Consider the following 20,567-nt stretch of genomic DNA (forward strand, 5'->3'; position numbering starts at 1 on the left):
TTTCCTCTAATCTCAATCATATTTCCTCTGCTGACTTCAGCAGTAGACCCTTCTTGGCAGGGAGAGAACTGCACTCCTGTTTTCACAACTGTGGTGGAAGGTCAAAGCTAACCACACTTTCTCCACGTCTGAGCCATAAGAAAGTTTGTATAGGAGCAACGGAGTCTTCCTTCCATATACTCACAGCCAAGTATTAAAATACAAGGGGGCCCTTTTGCTTTAAATTATGGTTCCAAGTGAGAGTCAGAAATGCCTTATACTATCTTCATCTGCTTATTATTTTCTCTGTTAATACTCAAAGATAAAAGGTTTCAAAACTTGAAATGGTTAAGAAATGGAGGTTGGTGTACTTCTTTCCTTGGACAGAGCCAGAGGGGCCAGAGGGCAGGACAGCTCTGGGCCCCTGCTAGAATTAGAAACCCATGTCTGACTGCGAACCACAGGGAAAACACAGGGTGGGTAAGAAAGATGTTTAGTGCTCTGCAAAACTGAAATAGGAATCAGAAGGACTTATTTTTAACTCCAGCAGAAACTCTTATTACAAGTGACCTTAGGAAAGTCACCAAACCTCACTGAATCTTACAATTTTTGCCTCACTAAAGTGGTGATTACAATAACTGCCTCCACTAAGTACTCTATAAAAAAAGGCGATGTAAACCACGTAGGGCCACACCACTGTAAGGAATTATTAGCATAATAATTATTATTACCTTTTTCCTCTTCCTGGTTTTGGTGGTGTCTTCATTTGTTTCCTTTGGTTGTACCAAGAAACATTCCTTAGGCTATAAAAAATACAAACGAGAAAACTTTCCTCTTAGTATGATGAGGAGTCAACTAATGGTAACAATCCCAAAATACCTACTGCCATAAACATATTCTCCAGCGTATCTTGGCAATATTCTACATACAGAGAGATGCTGGAAGATCCACTATAGGCTGTTACACAGACTGGAAGATCTCGGAACAAAGGTCCGAATGTGCGAGTGCACATGTGTGTTTGGGTGGGGGTGCAGGGTCTTACAGATTAAAGACAATAGCCAGGTTTGCAAATACAGGCAGAAATAAATGTGATTAAAATGAAGATATAGTAAGAAAATTTGACTGTTTAGACTGGCATTTTCCATGAGCTATCAATGTGTGAGCCTATATTTTCAAGTCACTGGTTTATTATTTTGTTTATTATTTTTATTCTTAACTTTTCTCAATAAGCATAGAAAATCTGAAGTAGAATATATTTACTTATATTTTTATAAAACCTGCAACAAATGTCTTATCTGTTTACAGTGACTATAAAATGAATGTTTCTATTGTTGGTCTGAGAAGTCTTGGCATCTTGAGTAGTCAATTCTGCCTGTTGCCTTGACCTGAGTACTCTATATAGTTTAGTGCTATTTTTACCCTGTCTTTTTTTAAAATGTAGAAAAACAGGAAATCTGGACTAAGGCTTTGATTTATAAAATAGAATGCCTCAGATTCCATATTTATTAATCATAAGCAGGAATATAAAATGTTTCCTGTGTTGGATCTTTTATGCAACATTTTCAAACAAGTTGCCAAGTAAGATATAAAATGTAAGTGAAAACTTATTCTGAATTTTTCCTTAAATTTCCATTCCAACTAGAGAGTACTCAGTTTAAGCTGGTAAGCTACTAACTAAAGCAATCTTGTTTCCATTGGCTCTGTTTAAAATGATTACAGATGAAGCTTTCTATTAAAGTTTGCAGACAGTCTACAGATTAAGAATGTTTATGGCTTGAAGCCAGAGAGAGATATATAATGCTACATAATTTCTTCAAGACATGGGATCAGGATCCGTGGTTTCTAGACTCTGTTTCAGTTAGCAGAGAAGTAGATTCAAAGGCTCAAGATTAAAGTATCACGGAATCTTGAAATTTTAGCTTCTTCTCAGTTAAAACAAAAAACCTGCAAAGAGCAATTGCATCATAACTAAAGAATAAAAAGATATTATGACCTCTCTTGCTTAGAAAGTTAAGCTGTCCTGTGGATGCAGCAGATACACGCCAATTAGAAACTGGGCCAAGGCCACTAATATGTCACAGAAGCTGCCAGATGGTTCTAAGAGTCCAATTACACACCAGGCCAACATGCAGCTCATGCTCCTAAGGCAAAGGCCTGGATGTGATCAGCAGATCCATCACAGCATACTGCAGTATCTTGTCACTGGTATCAAGGTGTTTGGGAAGCAGACACTAGTAGAAACTTGTTCCACTTTCCTATTTAGCAATTGGAGGTGCTCTTTAAGGTATGTTCAAAGTGCTGGGTTGCATTTATGCTAGGTTTGCAAAGCCAATCAACTCAACGTGACACAAATCTGGAAATGAAATCAGCTATAAGGATACAGACTCTGGAAGAAAAATAAAAATGTAATTCTGAATCATGCATGAGAAAAACAAACATGTTTGATGAATTGCTCCAGTCAAGATACAGAATCAGGTTACACATTAGGTTCAAATTCTTTGATCATTCTAAAGAAAATGCAGTTTAATATTTGTTTTCTGGGAGCAGTTACCTTAGCTGGTTGAGGTAGGGTGCTAATGAGGAAGCCACATTTATTGAGTCAATTTCCACAGTGGCAAGATGGTTTTATGAGAAAATACAAATCTATAGTATTAAAAATGGAATTGCCTGTTGACCTGGCAATTCCACTGCTGTTATACCCTAAGAACCCTGAAACACCAATCCATAAAAACCTATGCACCCCAATGTTCATAACAGCACAATTTACAATAGCCAAGTGCTGGAAGCAACCTAAGTGCCCATCAATAAATGAGTGGATCAAAAAACTGGTGCATTTACACAATGGAATACTACACAGCAGAAAGAAAGAAGGAGGTCCTACCCTTTGTGATAGCATGGATGGAAACTGGAGAGCATGACGCTAAGTGAAATAAGCCAGGTAGTGAAAGACAAACACCATATGATCTCACCTATAAGTAGAACCTAAGCAACACAAGAAACAAGCAAGCAAAATATAACCAGAGACACTGAAATTAAGAACAAACTGACAGTAACTAGAGAGGATGTGGGTGGGGATAGTGGGGGAGGGGAAGGGGGAGAGTTTGTCAAGGAAAATGTATAAAGGACACATGGACAAAGCCATAGGGAAGTAGGGTTGAGGGTGGGAGGTAAAGATGGTTGGGGTGGGGGGTAGTGGTGGGGGGAAAATGGAGACAACTGTACTTGAACAATAATTAAAAAACAATAAATTTAAAAAAGGAAAATAAAAATCAATCAATAATAATAATAAAAAAGAAAATTCCTTACAGGAACAAGTATAAAGGACACATGGTCAAAAACTGGGGGGGGGGGGGGTGGAAATGGGAGGAAGATGGGGAGGGCTGGGGGGTGGGCTGGGATGGGAGTAAAAGACAGAAAATTGTACTTGAACAATGATTAATATAAAAAAAATCCTAAATTTAGCTGTCTTATGAGTGCTGATATTTACACTCAGAGAGACTGGGTAAGAAGATGTAGAAGATGCAGGCCAGGCTAACTAACCATTTCTGGAAACCAATTCCAACAGTATATGTTTTTGATAGTTGATAAGTAATGTCATTATATGAAATACAGTGATTTTTAATATGTAGCAAAATATGTAGTTTATTAAAAAAGCTTTTGTAATCTCTATTGTATTTTCCCATTACCATTTAGTCTCCTTATACCTTACTCCCCCTAGCAATGCCCACTCTGTTGTCCATGTCCATGAGTCTTTTTCCCTTTTTGCTCAGTCCATCTACCCCCTCACTTCCCCCCTCCTACCAGCTGTCACCCTGCTCTCCATGTATGAGTTTGTCCCCATTTTCCTTGTTAGTTAGTTTGTTCATTAGATTCCACATATGAGTGAAATAACATGGTTCTTTCTCTGACTGGCTTATTTTACTTAGCATAATTTTCTCTAGGTTTATCCATACTGTCACACATGGTAAAATTTTCTTCTTCTTCTCCTTTTTTATGGCTGAGTAGTATCCCATTGTGTAAATGTCCCATAGTTGTTTTATCCACTCATCTATTGATGGACATTTAGGCTGCTTCCATATCTTGGTGATTGTAAATGTTGTAATGAACATAGGGGTGGCTTATGTTCTTTCAAATTAGTGTTTTGGGTTAATTAGGGTATATTACCAAAAGTGGGATCACTGAGTCAAAAAGCAGATCCATTTTTGATTTTTTGAGGAATCTCCACACTCGTTTCCACAGCGGGAGGTAGGGATGACTGGGGTAGCGGGAAAGTTGTGGCTGCACCAATCTGCATTCCCAGAAACTGCAGTTCATAGCAGTGTGGTCAGAGAAGAGGCTTGATATGATTTCAATCTTCTTAAATTTACTGAGATTTGTTTTGTGTCCTAGCATGTGGTCTATCCTAAAAAATATTCCATGTGCACTTCAAAAGTATGTATATTCTGCTGCTTTGGGGTGACATGCTCTGAAGGTATCAATGAATCCATTTGATCTAGTGTGTGGTTTAAGGCTGCTGTCTCTCATTGATTTTCTGTCAGGAAAATCTATCCTTTGAAGTCAATGGGGTGTTAAAATCCCCAATTATGACTGTATTTCAGTCAACCTGTCCCTTTATGTCCATCAAAATTTGCTTTACATATTAAATGCTCCTATGTTGGGTACATAAATATTTACTAGGGTTATACCCTCTTGGTGGATTATTCCCTTTGTACGTAGTGTCCTTCTTTGTTTCTTACTATATAGCCTTGGTTTTAAAGTCTATTTTGTTGGATATAAGTACTGCTACACCAGCTTTTTGTTTCTTTCCATTTGTCTGAAATATCTTTTTTCATCCTTTTATTTTTTTATCCATTCAGCTACCCTATATCTTTTGGTTGGAACATTTAAGACATTTATATTTAAGGTGATTGATTATTGATAGATATGTACGTAGTGCCATTCTATTGTTAGACTGTTTTCCTCTTTTTTTTTTTCTTTCTCCTTTTCTTCTTAAAGCAAGCCCTTTAACATTTGTTGCAGTACTGCAACAAGTGTTAAACATCTAGATGTTAACATACACATCTAGATGTTATCTGGGTTCCTTTCCGGCTCTGGCGATATTGGCTGGGGAGCTCAGTTTGGGGTGTTGAATGCCACTCTTCTTAGGGGAATCTCCTGGCTGCTGAAATATTCCTCTGGAACTTCAACTGCCACTTGTGGGAGCCCAGCCAGCCCTCTTGTGCCTCCTATGCACTCCCTACCAGTCACACTGTGGTGAGTGGTTTCTTTTGTCTGTTCTTGGTTATAAGGTTTCTCTCTTGCTAGTGTTCAGTTGATTATTCAGGATTATTTCTCTAAAATTTAGTTGTAATTCCAGACTGGTCCTGGGAGGAGGTTAGTGTAACTTCCACTTACTCCTCTACCATCTTGGATCTCATCTATGTAGTTTAAATATTAGAGAAATCATACTTCCTAAAAATGTATTTTAAAAATGAAGCTTTTACATGAAGCAATTGGGGCATATACTGAATTCCTTAAATTATCAAAATTTATATTCTTGCCCTGACCAGTATGGCTTAATTGGTAGTAAAGTGAGGAGTCGCTGGTTGATTCCCTGGGTTGCAGGTTTGATTCCCAGTCCGAGACATGTATGAGAGGCAACCAATTGCTGTTTCTCTCTCACATAAATGTATCTGTCCCTGTCTTTTTCCTCCCTTCTTTCTTTAAAAATAAATAAATAAATCTTTAGAAAAATTATATTCTTTAATCATAATTCTGAGCCCTGGTGGGGTAGCTCAGTTGGTTAGAGCATTGTATACTTCAATACTTCAAAATTGTGGGTTCGACCCCCAGTCAGGGAACATACAAGAATCATCCAAGGAATGCATAAATAAGTGGAACAATGCATTGATCTCTCTCTCTCCCTCAAACCAATAAAAAAAATTCTTCTGGTTAAATATGGCAGATCAACCACAAAATAGCAATATACTGAAAATAAAGAAAAGTGGAAAGGTACAAACCTATAATATAAGAACTAAAAAACAAGGGGAGAGGATAATAATAGTGGAGATATTTCAACATGTTTTTGGAAAATAGAAAGTGATTAAGATTGGATGGAAGTGATTCAACAGAAAGAGAAAGCTAGAACCTGGGTTTCTAGAGAGATGGAAGCTAATAATAAGTGAGTCTGACCTGTTGAATTCTGAAAAGGTTTAGTGGTTGGAGGAACAAGGTGCTATAGAGAGTGAAGTGTTTAAAAAAGAAGAGGCTTTTTTGAAAGTTTATGTTTAGATAGATTATACTCCTTCATACCTCCCACTGAGCTGTATCTCCTGTCTAGGCAACCAAGCAACACTCTTATTACTGCTTCTTCTCATTATGGCATCAGACTGGATGTTTGTTCTCTGGAGAGAACCAGAGGACCAAGAAGTCTGGTATAGTACAGAGAGAATAGAGGTTGAAGCTCATTTCCTTTCCCCGTCCCTCTTTTAGAATGTTTCAAGCCAGGCTTATATATTGTAGGCATGAGACCACCAAATTCTTCTCTGGAGAAATGAAATGGCTTAAGAGAAATGCCACAAAAGAGTGACATTTGGGGGTGCCATACTAAGAGTCTAAATTGTTATCCTATCACCCTATCACAAAGTCTCATAATCAACAAGACTTACTATGTACTAAAATTTTCTATCAGCTGTTTAGTATATTTCTTTTTAATATGAATAGACAGCTAAAGTTCATCAGACAGCTAAAGGAAGTCTTCACCCTAAGAGAGAATAAACAACAAAAAAGAATCCTGAGGAAAGAGGAATGTTTCTTTGAAATAATTACAATTAATATTCTCAGACAGATAAGGGAGGAATTTGCATCCATAAAAGAAAAACCAAGATGCTATAAAAAAGATACAATCAAAAAACATTTAAACATTAAAGCAAAATAAAAAGTTGGAATAAAAATGTATGAGGAAGGCTTAAAGATAGAAGAAATCTCCCAGAAAGATTTTTTAAAATGGTAAGAAAATGAAATTATCAGCCCAAGAGAGCTAACATTCTGATAAAAGGTATTTTTATCAGATAAAGGGGTCATATATAATAGTGAGGAAGGAGTGATAAAAGAAATAATGTAAGAAAAAGTACATAGGAATGAAGAAAACTTCCTAGAACATGAAACTCAAAATTGAAGCCCCATTAGGTATAGAATATAATAAATACAAAAATACCCACACCAAGGAGCATCACTGTGAAATCTGAAAACATTATGGACAAATAAGAGATTCTAAAAATTTCCAAAGAGCAAAATAATAGCACACAAAATAAAAAAGGCTCAGAAAAAAAGCAGTGGTTCCAGATCTTGCAATAGCATTACTGGATGCTAGAACTCATTGAAACAATGCCTTCAAAATTTTGATGAAAATTTATTTTCACATTAGACTTTTATACCCAGCCAAACTATTAATGAATGGTAAATTAAGGTCTCAAAAATTTTACTTTCCATCCAGAGATACTAAAATTTGTAGCCCAGCAAATTAAAGGCTTAAACCAATACAAAGAAAGATATGGGATTCATCAGATAGGGAGACTAACCCAGAAGAGTGTTGAAGGGGCAGTAAAGAAAAGTCTTAATTGCTCAGCAGGCCTTGAGAATAACCAATTCAGAGTGGAATAGAAGCATGGAGGTCTGCATAAAAGAACAATAATCTATTTGAGCATATGGAAAATATTATGCATGGGCATGTAGAAGAGATGTTGAAACATATGGGAACAATTAAAAATAGGGACACAGCAAGCTAGACTAATGAAGAAATACAGTAATTATTAATGTCATTAAAATAAAGAGTTATATAAGAAAGGAGGGATGATTATAGCCTCTCTTTTTTTCAGGATTGGACTGTATTTCCATGGTCATAATATGAAATAATGACAACTATTTTAACCAAAGTGTGATATTGTGTTGGCAGGACATGTAGCAGTTGGAGAGGGATTACAGGGTAGATGGGAGAGCTATGTCCTCATACGTTACTTTGAGAAGTTAAATATGATGTCAGAAATTGATAAATCAAGGAAGAGCCGTAAAAAAGTATAAGGTAGCAAATAAAAAAAACAACTAAAAGTTGAGGGTGACTGCCTCTGAGAAAAGACCTAAGGTAACAGCAGGGAAAGGGATTGCTGTTTTTTTTATTAAAAACTTTATTAGTGTTTGAGTATTGCTTTGGTAAAAAAAATTTAGATTGCCATTTTATAACAAAAACAAGAATGTTCATTGTAAAAAGAAAAACAATTTAGAAGTAGCTTTTTCATTTCTTTTGGGTTTGGTCAAGTTATTCAAAACAGACCCATTAAAATCTTTAAAATTAAAAGACTATTAACTCCAAATGCTGATAAGGATATAAAGCAACCAAAAATCTCACATACTGGTGGTGGAAATGAAAGAATGGCACAATCATTTTGGGGAAAAAGCCTAGCAGTTTTTATAAACCTAAACATAATTCAGCAATTTCATTTCTAGGTATCTACTCAAGAGAAATAGCTGGTGTGGCTCAGTTGGTTGAAGTGTCTGCCCATAGACCGAAGGGTTGCAGGTTTGATTCTGAGTCAGGGCACATACCCAGGTTGCAGGTTCAATCCCTGGTTGGAGCACATACGAGAAGGCAACAATCAATGTTTCTCTCTCACACTGATGTTTCTCTGTCCCTTCCACTCTCTTTAAAAGCAATGAAAAAATGTCCATAGGTGAGGATAAAATATATATATATATGTTTCCTATATATAAAATATATTCATTATATATAAATATATATATAAATATTCACTAAAAACATATATGAATATTCATGGAAAATTTATTCATAAGAACCCCAAACAGGAAATATCCCCAGGAATCCATCATAGAAAAGTATATAAACAAACCATAGTATATTTATATAATTGAATATTACTCAGTGTTTTTGACTGAATTGTGTCACCCCCAATTCATATGTTAAAGTCCTAACTCTCCTATACAACTGTATTTGTAGATAGAGCCTTTAAAGAGGTAACTAAGGTTAAATGAGATTATAAGAATGTGGTCCTAATCCAATAGGACTTGTCTTTTTATGAGGAGGATGAGAAACCAGGGATGTACACACATGAAAGACCATGTAAGGAGGCCACAGTAAGGAGGCCATCTACGAGCCAAGGAGAGAGCCCTCACGAGAACTCAAATCTGCCCACACCTTGATCTGTGACTTCTAGCCTCTAGATCTGTGAAAGATATAGACATATAAAAAGATCCTCAATATCACTCATCTTCAGAGAAATGCAAATTAAAACCACAATGAGATATTACCTTACACCTGTCAGAATGGCCATCATCAATAAACCAACAAACAACAATTTCTGGTGAGGTTGTGGAGAGAAGACAACTTTCATGCACTGTTGGTGAGAATGCAGATTGGTGCAGCCACAATGGAAAATGGTATGGAGTTACCTCAAAAAATTAAAAATGGAACTGCCTTGTAACACAGCAATTCCACTTTTAGGAATATATCAGAAGAAACTTGAAACAGGGAAATCACCAGGGTGGATTTGGAACCAAGAGAGTGGCTTAATAACCAACTCAGTTGCTTTTTTCAGTGGTTAGAAATGATTGAATAATCAGAAAAAAATAATTCCTGTGAAGAGGGACACACAGGTCAAAGTTCTCCTAAGAAAAATTGTCAAACTGGACAAAAGCAACTGCAACAGATAGAGTGGCAGTTATGATGCTTGACCTTTCAAAACCCTGGACCCCAGGGAGCAGACTTTAGTCCTGAAGCATGACAGAATAATAAGAAAGCATGTATGTCAAAGATGAATGAGTATTTTTCTGTAAAATACAAAGTTAAGAAGAACGACAAAAGCGGCAGGCTGATCTGTAACGATGTGGACCTGTGCGACTGCCTGGGGAAGAACTGCCGGGGCTGCTTCTAGCCCTTCCCCAAGTGCAACTCCAATAGGTGTGGGCCTGAGTGCCGCTGCAGCCGTAAGTGGGTGTATGATGCCACTGTCATCCAATCTGAAGAGGTCATCAGCACGTGGCAATTTATGTCTCCCAGTAGGAGCTATTAAAGATTAATTGATAGGTTTCTTCTTTATATTTATGTCAACCCCTTTCTTCTGGTGAATTCTAGGGTTTGGGGGGAAATGCTGATAAAACATATTTAAGAGGCATGTTCTCCAAAGCTGCAGAACAATGTAGAATGGGGAGTCATTCTATAACCTTCTTCCTGTGTCTTCTCAAATTCCTTCACTTGTAACCGAAGAGTGTGACAGTGAATGGATCTCATTTTCTCTCACCAATACTCCAATCTCTACTCTGCCCTCAAATTAAAAATCTTTCTCCTCTTTGCTGGTATTTGAAAAATGTAATTTAACATTTTCCAAATTTTGCAGCTGAGAGTTTTTTAAATATAAAATTATAAATTTATAATACCTAGTTACACTGAGAATAGTCCACCTCACTAGTTCAAAATCAGAATTGCTACTTGGACTTAAAAAAAAAACCCCTAAACTTGTGAGTTCGCATTGTATATTTATAGTCTCATTTTATTGTTAATTTAATAACATTAAAATTAAATTTGGTAAAAAAAAAAGAAGAAACCTGAAACACTGATTCTAAAGAGTATATGTGTCCCCAAGTTCATGGCAGCATTATTACAATAGTTAAGATTTGGAAGTAGCTGAAGTGCCCATCAGTAGATGAGTAGATAAAATAGCTATGGTACATTTACACAATGGAATACTGCTTGGCCATAAAAAAGAAGGAAATCTTACCTTTTGTAACAACATGGATGGACCTAGAGATTACTATGCTAAGTGAAATAAGCCAGTCAGAGAAGGACAAATATCATAAGATTTCACTTACATGCAGAGTCTAATGAATAAAACCAACTAACAAAATAGAAACAGACTCATACAGAGAATAGACTGGCAGCTGTCATAGGGGAGTTGGGGCTGGGTGAGAAAGGTGAAGGTATTAAGCTAAAATAAAAAACCCTCATAAACACAGACAATAGCATGATGATTACCTGATAAAAAGGAGGGTGGGTGGAGGTAGAAGAGGGTAAAGGGGAGATAAATGGTGATGAAAGGAGACTTGACTTTGGGTGGTGAACACACAATACAATATACAGGTGATGCATTATAGAATTGTACATTTGAAACCTATCATTTTATTAACCAATGTGACCCAATAAATTCAATAATTTTTTTTAAAAAGCCACCCAGTAAAAAAAAAGCCACTATACATCAACATTGTGCTGAATAAAAGAAACCTTGAACAAAGACCATATCCTATATACTTTTACTTTCATGAGATTCTAGAATAGGAGAAACTGACTGGGGGGGCGCGTCAGAACAGTGGCTGCCTCTGGGATAAGAAGTTAGGAATGGTGACTGCCTGGGAGGTGGCCTGAAAGGATTCTGGGGTGATGGCAATGTTCATGACCCTGTAGGAGTCTGTGTTAAGGAACTGCATAAATTTGACAAAACTCATTGAATGGTAAATTTGATGTTTGTGCATTTTATTGTATGTTAAGTTTACTTCAAAAGGACAAAAAATCTTTAAATATTAAAATTTGTTAATGATGTGCATGGTGAAGTGTCTGGGAAGAGTGTACTGATTTTGCAAATTTCTGAATTTTGAGGACACTGAGGGTGAGGACTTAGAGAAAATGAAGAAAATATTACTGAAAATGAAAGAAGACAGAATCTTTGTTATGTAGTGGTAGAAAGTTTAGCAATACTGGTGTCTGCACTTGCATGAAATGTAGTAAATATCAAATGCTATGGGTTATCTAGTGAAGAAGATCCAAATATTGTTGAAGGTGTCACCTGACTTCTTCCTGTGGCTTAGAGTAAAAATGCAAAAGGAGAGAGTTCAGTTGGGAGAAAGGTTATCAAAGAAGTCATGAGTATGGCTGCAAATCCATTTGTTAAGACCTCAGGAAGACCTCAGAGTACTATTTAGCCACATTAGGGCTCTGTAAAGGAATTAAAGGTTTGCTTACAGATTTTCTCAAACATGTCTCTAGCAAGCTTAAGGGGTTTTGTTCCTCAATTCCCTTGGCAAGTAGAGAAGAGCTTATCTGGAAAGGACTTGTGGTTGTGGCAGTGGCAATGTTGTGAAGCACCCCAGTGGAGAGGCTCACATGGTGAGGGACTGAGGCCTGCCTACAATGAGGCTGAGTTCCCCAATCCCTGGCACCTGGTGACTGGCACCTGATGAGAGATGTAGAGCCAGAGGAACCAGGCTAAGTCATGTCTTTCAGATATGAGCAAGTATGAGGTAAAGAATTTTTTATGTTTTAAGCTACTAACTTCTGTATCAATTTGTTTTATAATAAATTGCTATAAAGAGGGACAGAATTGAGACTAGCATGGAAACAAAGAAGGTAAATAAGACAGTGGATAGGACATAGTCTTTTCACTTAAAATCATCAAGAGTAATCTTAAAGAGTGGGGGTGGTTTAAATTGATCAATGTTGAAATAGGAAATAGTAAGAAAATACAACAGTAGAGAAAGGTGAATAAGGAGAAAAAGGGTTAAGTACCCTTGCTGAAGATTCTTTTATAAACCAAGGAGATAAACAAAAGGCTAGCTTAAGAAAAAAGAAGTACAGTGTGGTCTTTGAGGGGGAAAGGATGGGTTATGGAATCATGAAAGGACACTGACATCATGGAGGCATCGATGAAAAGTCACGAAATCCCTCCTAAGAGATTATATTCTGTCAGGGAACCATAATTACAAAGTCACTAGGGCTGGCTCTGAAATGACTGATGTTGAGGAAGGAAGAGGGTGATGCAATCTCTAGGAGTAGGAGAATTCATCATTTATTTTGGAAGCAATATCTGGAAAAACAAGAACTGCTGGCAAATCTTTATACTTACATTATTAAGTAGGCCAAGGATGATTATTTAGATGTGAAATGGTTGCTAGAGATGATGTAGTTGCATGGGTAAAAAACTTTTATAAAGTTATAAATCTGGGGCTTGAAATGTTGGACAGATGAGAGGCATGGGCTCAGTAATGAAAATGTGAGGCCAGCTATGGCACAGGAGGGAATACTATCTAACCTGACAGGTACTCACCTGGTGAAATCAAAGCCTAAGCGTATATTACAGCTGGCAGCATAACTCCAGGCAGTTCCTATGTAAGCATAAAACTCCCTCAAAATATAAAGAATGGCAAGCGACTAAGCTAATTTAAAAAAGTTAAAACTTTAGCCCTGGCTGGCATAGCTCAGTGGATTGAGTGTGGGCTGCAAACTAAAGTGTCACAGGTTCGATTCCCAGTCAGGGTACATGCCTGGGTTGCAGGCCATGACCCCCAGCAACTGCACATTGATGTTTCTCTCTCTCTCTCTTTCTCCCTCCCTTCCCTCTCTAAAAATAAATAAAAAATAAAATCTTAAAAAATTTAAATAGAGCATAAAATATTTTTCTTTTGATTCTGGAAAAAAATTAATTACTATTAAAAAACATATCCAGTCACATCTACCAAATGAGTCAACTGCCTAGCACTGTGCTAGGTACTGTAGTGAACACAATTGCCCTGGCCCCCAAGGTGCTTATTAACTAGTTTGACACTCAAGCTGTATGTGCCTAAACATTTAGAGGAAGATTCAAGAAAGGACGATCTGTCTGGCATAAAAGTCATCTGTGGGGGTGGTAAGATGAAGCCTGGAGGGAAAAGGTAGGGAGCCATAGAGGAGCCAATGGGTAGTCAGGTAGAGGAAGAGACACCCCAGCTCTGAATGTTCAGGTGGGGAAACCTTTCCAGGAGGTGGACTGAGGAGGCACACTGGATCTCCAGGGTCTGAAAGACCTCTGCAGGCAGCAGTGTCAGGGAGTTGATGACGGGCACAAATCGTTGAGAGGGAAAGAGTGGTGAGAAAACTGGAATACTGCTACATCCACTTATTCCTTCATTTCACAAATAATAAGCATCAATTCAGGGCAAGATTCTGTGCCAGGTGCTGTGGAGATGCAGATAACTCTTTCCCCAAGATGCAGAGCCATGTTGGGGGCTAAATGGTTAACACTCACGACACAGAAGGACACAGGAGACTCCCTTGTAAATTCTCTGGCAAGGGAAATGAGAAGAGACTTGAAGGAAGGAGTTAGGGCATTTTGTCTACCTATGGCTTGAATTCTTTAAAGCAAATTGATAGCAAAAAAAAAAAAATAGAGCAAGAGGAAGATAGATAAAATGGGCCATAAAATAAGCCTTTGTAATTTTTTTTGTTCTTAGCAGAAAATAGCAGTGGCATGTGATCAATGAAGTACATGAGGACCTGGTGAATCCAGTGTTTCCAAGTTGAAAGAGAAAGGACAGGTGAAAAGGGAGGTGGAAGTAGAAGCATCTTCAGCACCTGGCACATAGCCACCCAAGTGGGCCATGACCCCAAGAACTCAGCTCTCTGTTGCAGGTAATTTGTCAAATGAGATACCTTGTACTTCATAGGGTAGCTGTGAGGATTATGTGAGTCACAGGGCTTTACATGTTGCTTGTATTAAATGTCTAATAAGCGGTCTTTATTATTGAAAACTGGGTCGCAGAAAGATAGGTGAATGCTCAAGAAATGAAGAACATATTTAACTTTTTCCTCCTCTATTTTGTCCTCTGTTTCCTATGGTTCCCAGCCATTTATCTTAATGTGACAGTTGTGGGCAAAGAAGAGGCAAAGAAGAAGCAGCTAAACACAGCAAATTTAGCAACATAGATGGCTCCACCAGTGAAAAGACGGGAAATATGTAGCCATGGGCAAATTTATCAATGCAAACTTCTTTTAGCAATGAGTCCAGAAAATGTGAGCAGCAGGCAAGAAGAATATCAAAGGAGAAAGTAAAGAAAAAGAAAGCCAAATGAGGTATGAAGACTATTTGGAAACAAGTTCTCCAGCAAGGTCATGACTATCGCATAGTCAGTGTGATGTAGGGAAAAATCAAACCCCACCTTTCTGAAAGCTAGGGATGTTAACCTGCAGGTCTTTGAAAGAATGGTTAAAAGTAACACTGATGTAGGGCCTTTGGGCAAAAACTTTAATGTCCAGAGAGAAAACCAAGATGACTATAAATAAAATATCTTTCTGCCTTCCTCCTTCCATGAAGAAAAAAATCATGACTCAAATAAGAGAGACTTGAAGTATGTATTTCACTAAAATCATGAACACTTCAGTGTTTACTCTTCTTGCCAACAATTATTGAAAGTGCTTTATGAGTATTAATCATTTAGTACCCACTACAACTTTATGAGGAAAATACAATTATTATCATCATTTTGCCAGTAAGGAGACTGAGGCACCGAGAGTTTAATTTCTTTAAGGCTTCACATCTTGTAGGTAGGTAACCACTATGCCATCTGCTTCACAAAGTGGTCACACACTTTGGGTAGAGTCACCCCCTAGTGGAAAGAGTTTAGGGCTACCTACAATAAGACCACAAATCATTATTACAAAGACGGTAACTTTGGATTGACAATAGATAGTCCCGTAAAAATCAAAGATGGGGAGTTTCTGATCAAGATGGCAGTGCAAGTGAATGTGGTACCAGCTTCATTCCACAACCACATCAAAGTTATCACCAAACTACAGAACAACCATCATTTAGAACTGCTCAAAATGTAGCTGAACGGAAGTCCAATAGGACTAAAGACACAAAGAAGAAGACACTGAGACTGATAGGAGGGGCAGAGATGCCAACCGGCTGGTCCCACATTCATGTGAGGCAGCTAAAAATTGGGAGGGATGTCTTTCGCTGCAGAAGTCTGCTGGGAAACTAGGGGCCCCAACCCCACACCTGAACCCCCAACCCAGGATTCTAGTGCTTGGAAGAGAAGACCCCATAACTTCTGGCTATGAAAACCAGCAGGGATTGTAGCTGAGTAAGAGAAGGTTTTTGGAGTCCCAGGCAGTTTTTCTTACAGGGCCTCAGCATGGACTTACTCAGATTCACTTGCCCTGAGCTCCAGTGCAAGGGCAGTGGCATGAAAGGTGTCAGGACAAATGGCAAGGAGCTGAATTGTTTGACTTTAGGATGAGGGCTGAAGGGGTAGCTTTCTCTCAGACAGAAGTGTAGGCAGAGGCCTTTGTTCCTTTGCTGAGCCCTCCCTACACAGGGCCTGCCTGTGGGTGCCATATACATCTCCATCAACCTACCTAACACTGTTGACCTTTCCTGGTGATTCCCTGAGATCCTGCCCCACCCAATGTTCGAGCCCACCCAAATAGTTTCTAATGGCTTTTCCATGTTTTGGTTCATGTTGCTGACTTTTCTAAAACTTCTCAAATAAGCAGCATCTGGCCTCTGTGTACCCTGTACCTTTTGTTAAGTGGCTCCAGGCCTAGCACTCGCAGCAGCCAAACTTGGTTCACAGCTTGGCTTCTCCTAGGCACCTCCAAGTCCAACACACATTGCAGCTGCCTAAGGATTGCTTTGTAGCTCATGCCAGGTGGCCCCTGGCAGGATATAGGCAGCAGCTGACCTTGGCCTGAAATTTCCAGGAGGCTCCAGAGCCAGTGCACCAAGTGGGCATCTTCAGATCATGCCAAAGCACCATGCCACCACCTCCACAAGTGACACCCAAGGAGTGAACTTGGCAGGGAACCTGAGCCCTGATAAAGTGAGTTCTTCTCTGTGGGGTCAGTTCCTGCACAGCAGATCCTCCACTGTGGTCTCACCTAGTCCTTACAGCCCATCAGGCTGGGGGTAAACTCCTCCCATTGATGTGCCAACAGAAATCCAGGCTCAACTACAACAGGGTGCACATAGCCCACGTAGGGGGGCACATTTGGAGTGCCCATCTCAGGTGACTGGAGAGGCTGTACCTCTGGGCTCTACAAGACACCTAGTACATAAGGCCATTCAACGAAGACTTGGAGATGTAGTAACTCTACCTAATACGTAGAAATGAACACAGTGAGGCAGCCAAAATGAGGAGACAAAGAAACATGTCCCAAATGAAAGAACAGAACAAAACTCCTGAAAAAGAACTAACAAAATGTAGACAAGCAATCTAACAGATATAGAGTTCAAAACACTGGTTATAAGAATGCTCAATGATCTTAGGGAAGGAGTACATGAAAATAGTGAGAACTTCAACAAAGAGATAGGAAACATAAAAGTGGAGACAGAAAACATAAAGAAAGAACCAGTCAGAAACGAAGAGCATACTAACTGAAATAAAGAATACATTACAGAGACTCAGCAGTAGAGTAGATTATGCAAAGGATCAAATCAATGATTTGGAAAATAAGGAAGTAGAAAACACCCTTTCAGAACAGCAAAAGAAAAACAAATTTAAAAAATGAGGATAGTGTAAGGATCCTATAGGACAACTTCAAGTGTACCAACATTTGCATCATGGGGGTACCACAAGGAGAAGAGAGAGTGCAAGAAATAGAATAAATTCAAAATGGATCAAAAACTTAAATGTCAGAACTGAAACCATAAAAATCCCAGAAGAAACTATAGGCAGAAAATCTGGGACAATGCTCATAGAAATTTTTTATGGGATATATCTCCCCAGGCAAGGAAAACAAAAGAAAAAATAAACAAATGGGATTACATCAAACTAAAAAGTTTTTGCAAAGCAAAGGAAAACATCAACAAAATAAAATGACAACCCACAGAATGGGAGAACATATTCACCAATACATCTGATAAGGAGTTAATATCCAAAATTTATAAAGTACTTACAAAACTCGATACCAAAAAAATAAAAAATCCAATTAAAACATGGGCAAAGTACCTGAGCAAACAAATAAACAAACAAGTGTTGGAGAGGATGTGGAGAAAAGGGAACCGTAGTGCACTGTTGGTGGGAATGCAGACTGGTGCAGCCACGGTGGAAAACAGTCTGGAATTTCCTCAAAAAGCTAAAAATGGAACTGTCTTTTGACCCAGCAATTCCACTGCTGGGATTATACCCTAAGAATCCTGAAACACCAATCCAAAAAAACCTAGGCACCCCAATGTTCATAGCAGCACAATTTACAACAACCAAGTGCTGGAAGCAACCTAAGTGCCCACCAGTAAATGAGTGGATCAAAAAACTGTGGTGCATTTACACAATGGAATACTATGCAGCAGAAAGAAAGAAGGAGCTCCTATCCTTCATGAAAGCATGGATGGAAATGGAGAGCACTATGCTAAGCGAAAGAAGCCAGGCGGTGAAAGACAAATACCATATGATCTCACCTATAAGTGGAACCTAATCAACAAAACAACCAACCAAGCAAAATATAACCAGAGACATTGAAATTAAGAGCAAATTGACATTAACTAGAGGGGAGGTGGGAGGGGATAATGGAAGGAAAAGGGGGAAGGGTTTTTAGGAACACCTATAAAGGACACATGGACAAAGCCAAAGGTGGGGAGGGTCAAGGGTGGGAAGCGGGGATGGCTGGGGTAGTGGGGAGAGTTGGGGAAAAAATGGAGATACCTGTACTTGAACAACAATAAAGAAAAGTTAAAAAAAAAACCCAACAACTATGGGACATTTACACAATGGTAATGGAAAAAATAATGAAGATTATATATTTTAAAAATTACTTGAAAAAAATATGATGGGAAACTTCCCTAACCTGGTGAAGGAAATAGACCTAAAAGTCCACAAAGTAGAGTCCCAAACAAGATGAACCTAAAGAGGGCCCATATTAAGACACATCATAATTGAAATGCCAAAGGTAAAAACAAAGAGTGAATATTTTAAGCAGCAATAGAAAAGCACATACCTACAAGGCTGTAGTTGATTTCTTTTTTTTTTCATTTTTTAAATAATTTATTTTTATTTTTTTAAACACATTTTATTGATTATGGTATTACAGTTGTCCCATTTTCCCCCTTCATTCCCCTCCACCCTGCACACACCCTCCCACCCACATTCCCCCTCTATAGTTCATGTCCATGGGTCATAAGCTTTTTAGCTCCTACATTTCCCATACTCTTCTTGCCTTCCCGCTGTCTATTTTCTCCCTACCATTTATGCTACTTATTCTCTGTACCTTTTCCCCCTCTCTTCTCCTCCCACTCCCCTGTTGCTAACTCTCCATGTGATCTCCATTTCTGTGGTTCTGCTCTTGTTCTAGATATTTGCTTAGTTTGTTTTTGTTTTTGTTTTTGTTTTAGGTGTGGTTGTTAATAATTGTGAGTTTGCTGTCATTTTACTATACATGTTTTTTATCTTCTTTTTCTTAGATGAGTCTCTTTAATACTTCATATAATAAGAGCTTGGTGATGAGGAACTCCTTTAACTCGACCTTATCTGAGAAGCACTTTATCTGTCCTTCCATTCTAAATTAAAGCTTTGCTGGATAAAGCAATCTTGGATACAGGTCCTTGCCTTTCATGGCTTGGAACACTTCTTTCCAGCCCCTTCTTGTCTGGAAGGTCTCTTTTGAGAAACCAGCTGACGGTCTGATGGGAACTCCTTTGAGGTTACTATCTCCTTATCTCTTGCTGCTTCTAGGATTCTTTCCTTCATTTTAATCTTGGCTAATGTAATTATGATGTGCCTTGGTGTGTTCTTCCTTGGGTCCAACTTCTTTGGGACTCTCTGAGCTCCTGGACTTCCTGGAAGTCCATTTCCTTTGCCAGATTGGGGAAGTTCCTTTATTATTTGTTCAAATAACCTTTCCACTTGATGCTCTTCCTCTCCCCCTTCTGGTATCCCTATAATTCGGATATTGGAACATTTAACAATGTCCTGGAGGTTCCTAAGCCTCTCCTCATTTTTCTGAATTTTTATTTCTTCATTCCTTTCTGTTTGGTTGTTTCTTTCTTTCCTCTGGTCCACTCCATTGATTTGAGTCCCAGTTTTCTTCCCATCACTATTGGTTCTCTGTGCATTTTCCTTCATTTCACTTAGTGTAGCCTTCATTCTTTCATCTAATTTGTGACCAAATTCAACCAATTCTGTGAGCATCCTGATCACCAGTGCTTTGAACTGTGCATCTGATAGGTTGGCTATCTCTTGGTTGCTTAGTTGTATTTGCTCTGGAGCTTGGATCTGTTCTTCCGTTTGGGCCCCCTTTTTTGTCTTGATGCATCTGTTACATATGAGGGGCAGAGCCTTAGGTGTTCACCAGGGCGGGTCAACCCAGTCACTGGGTTGTGATGTTGTATGTGGGGGTGGGGTCTGAGAGGGAACAATGGCACTTGCTGTGCTCTCAGTTGGATTTCAGTCCCTTCAGCTGCTTCCCCCAAGCAAATTGGGCTCTTCTGGTGCTGATTCCTGGGTGGGTGGGCTTGTGTATGTTCTAGGACCCTGTGAGTCTCTCCAGTGAACTCTCCTGTGAGGCTGGGAGGCTCTCCCTGTGCTTCAATCCCACAGGTGTTCCCAATTGGTGCCTTGAGGCTTTATTTCCTGGTGCTGGGACCCTGGGTTGTGTGGTCTGTCTCGCTCCCTAGCCTCTCCTGGTTTACCTGGGCACAAATGTGTGACTGCCTGGTCAGCCAGCTGCCTGGCACACAGTGCCTCGCTTCACAATCACTGTCTCACTGGGTCTGCCAGCCGCCCCCTGTGCGCCCAGGGTCTGCCTGCTTCCATCTTGCGTACCCAGTGCCATTATATTTTGTGCCACGACCCCTTTCCTC

The 20,567-nt window shown here is 38.9% G+C and overlaps 1 protein-coding gene and 1 pseudogene across 5 annotated transcripts in view; one reads left to right on the plus strand and one right to left on the minus strand.

The window, feature by feature from the left end:
- Window positions 1-20,567, minus strand: part of CMSS1 (cms1 ribosomal small subunit homolog) — a 382,394-nt gene that overhangs the window by 18,218 nt on the left and 343,609 nt on the right. For all 5 annotated transcript variants that reach the window (XM_045851011.1, XM_045851015.1, XM_045851016.1 and 2 more), the window contains one exon: window positions 711-782. In XM_045851011.1, coding sequence (XP_045706967.1) covers window positions 711-782 — 72 coding nt within the window. The remainder of the gene's footprint in view (window positions 1-710; window positions 783-20,567) is intronic.
- Window positions 9,576-10,040, plus strand: LOC123826903 (annotated as a pseudogene).

This window comes from Phyllostomus hastatus, unplaced genomic scaffold, assembly GCF_019186645.2.
Source record: "Phyllostomus hastatus isolate PE091 unplaced genomic scaffold, TTU_PhHast_1.1 phas_contig_86, whole genome shotgun sequence".
Taxonomy (NCBI): Eukaryota; Metazoa; Chordata; class Mammalia; order Chiroptera; family Phyllostomidae; genus Phyllostomus; species Phyllostomus hastatus.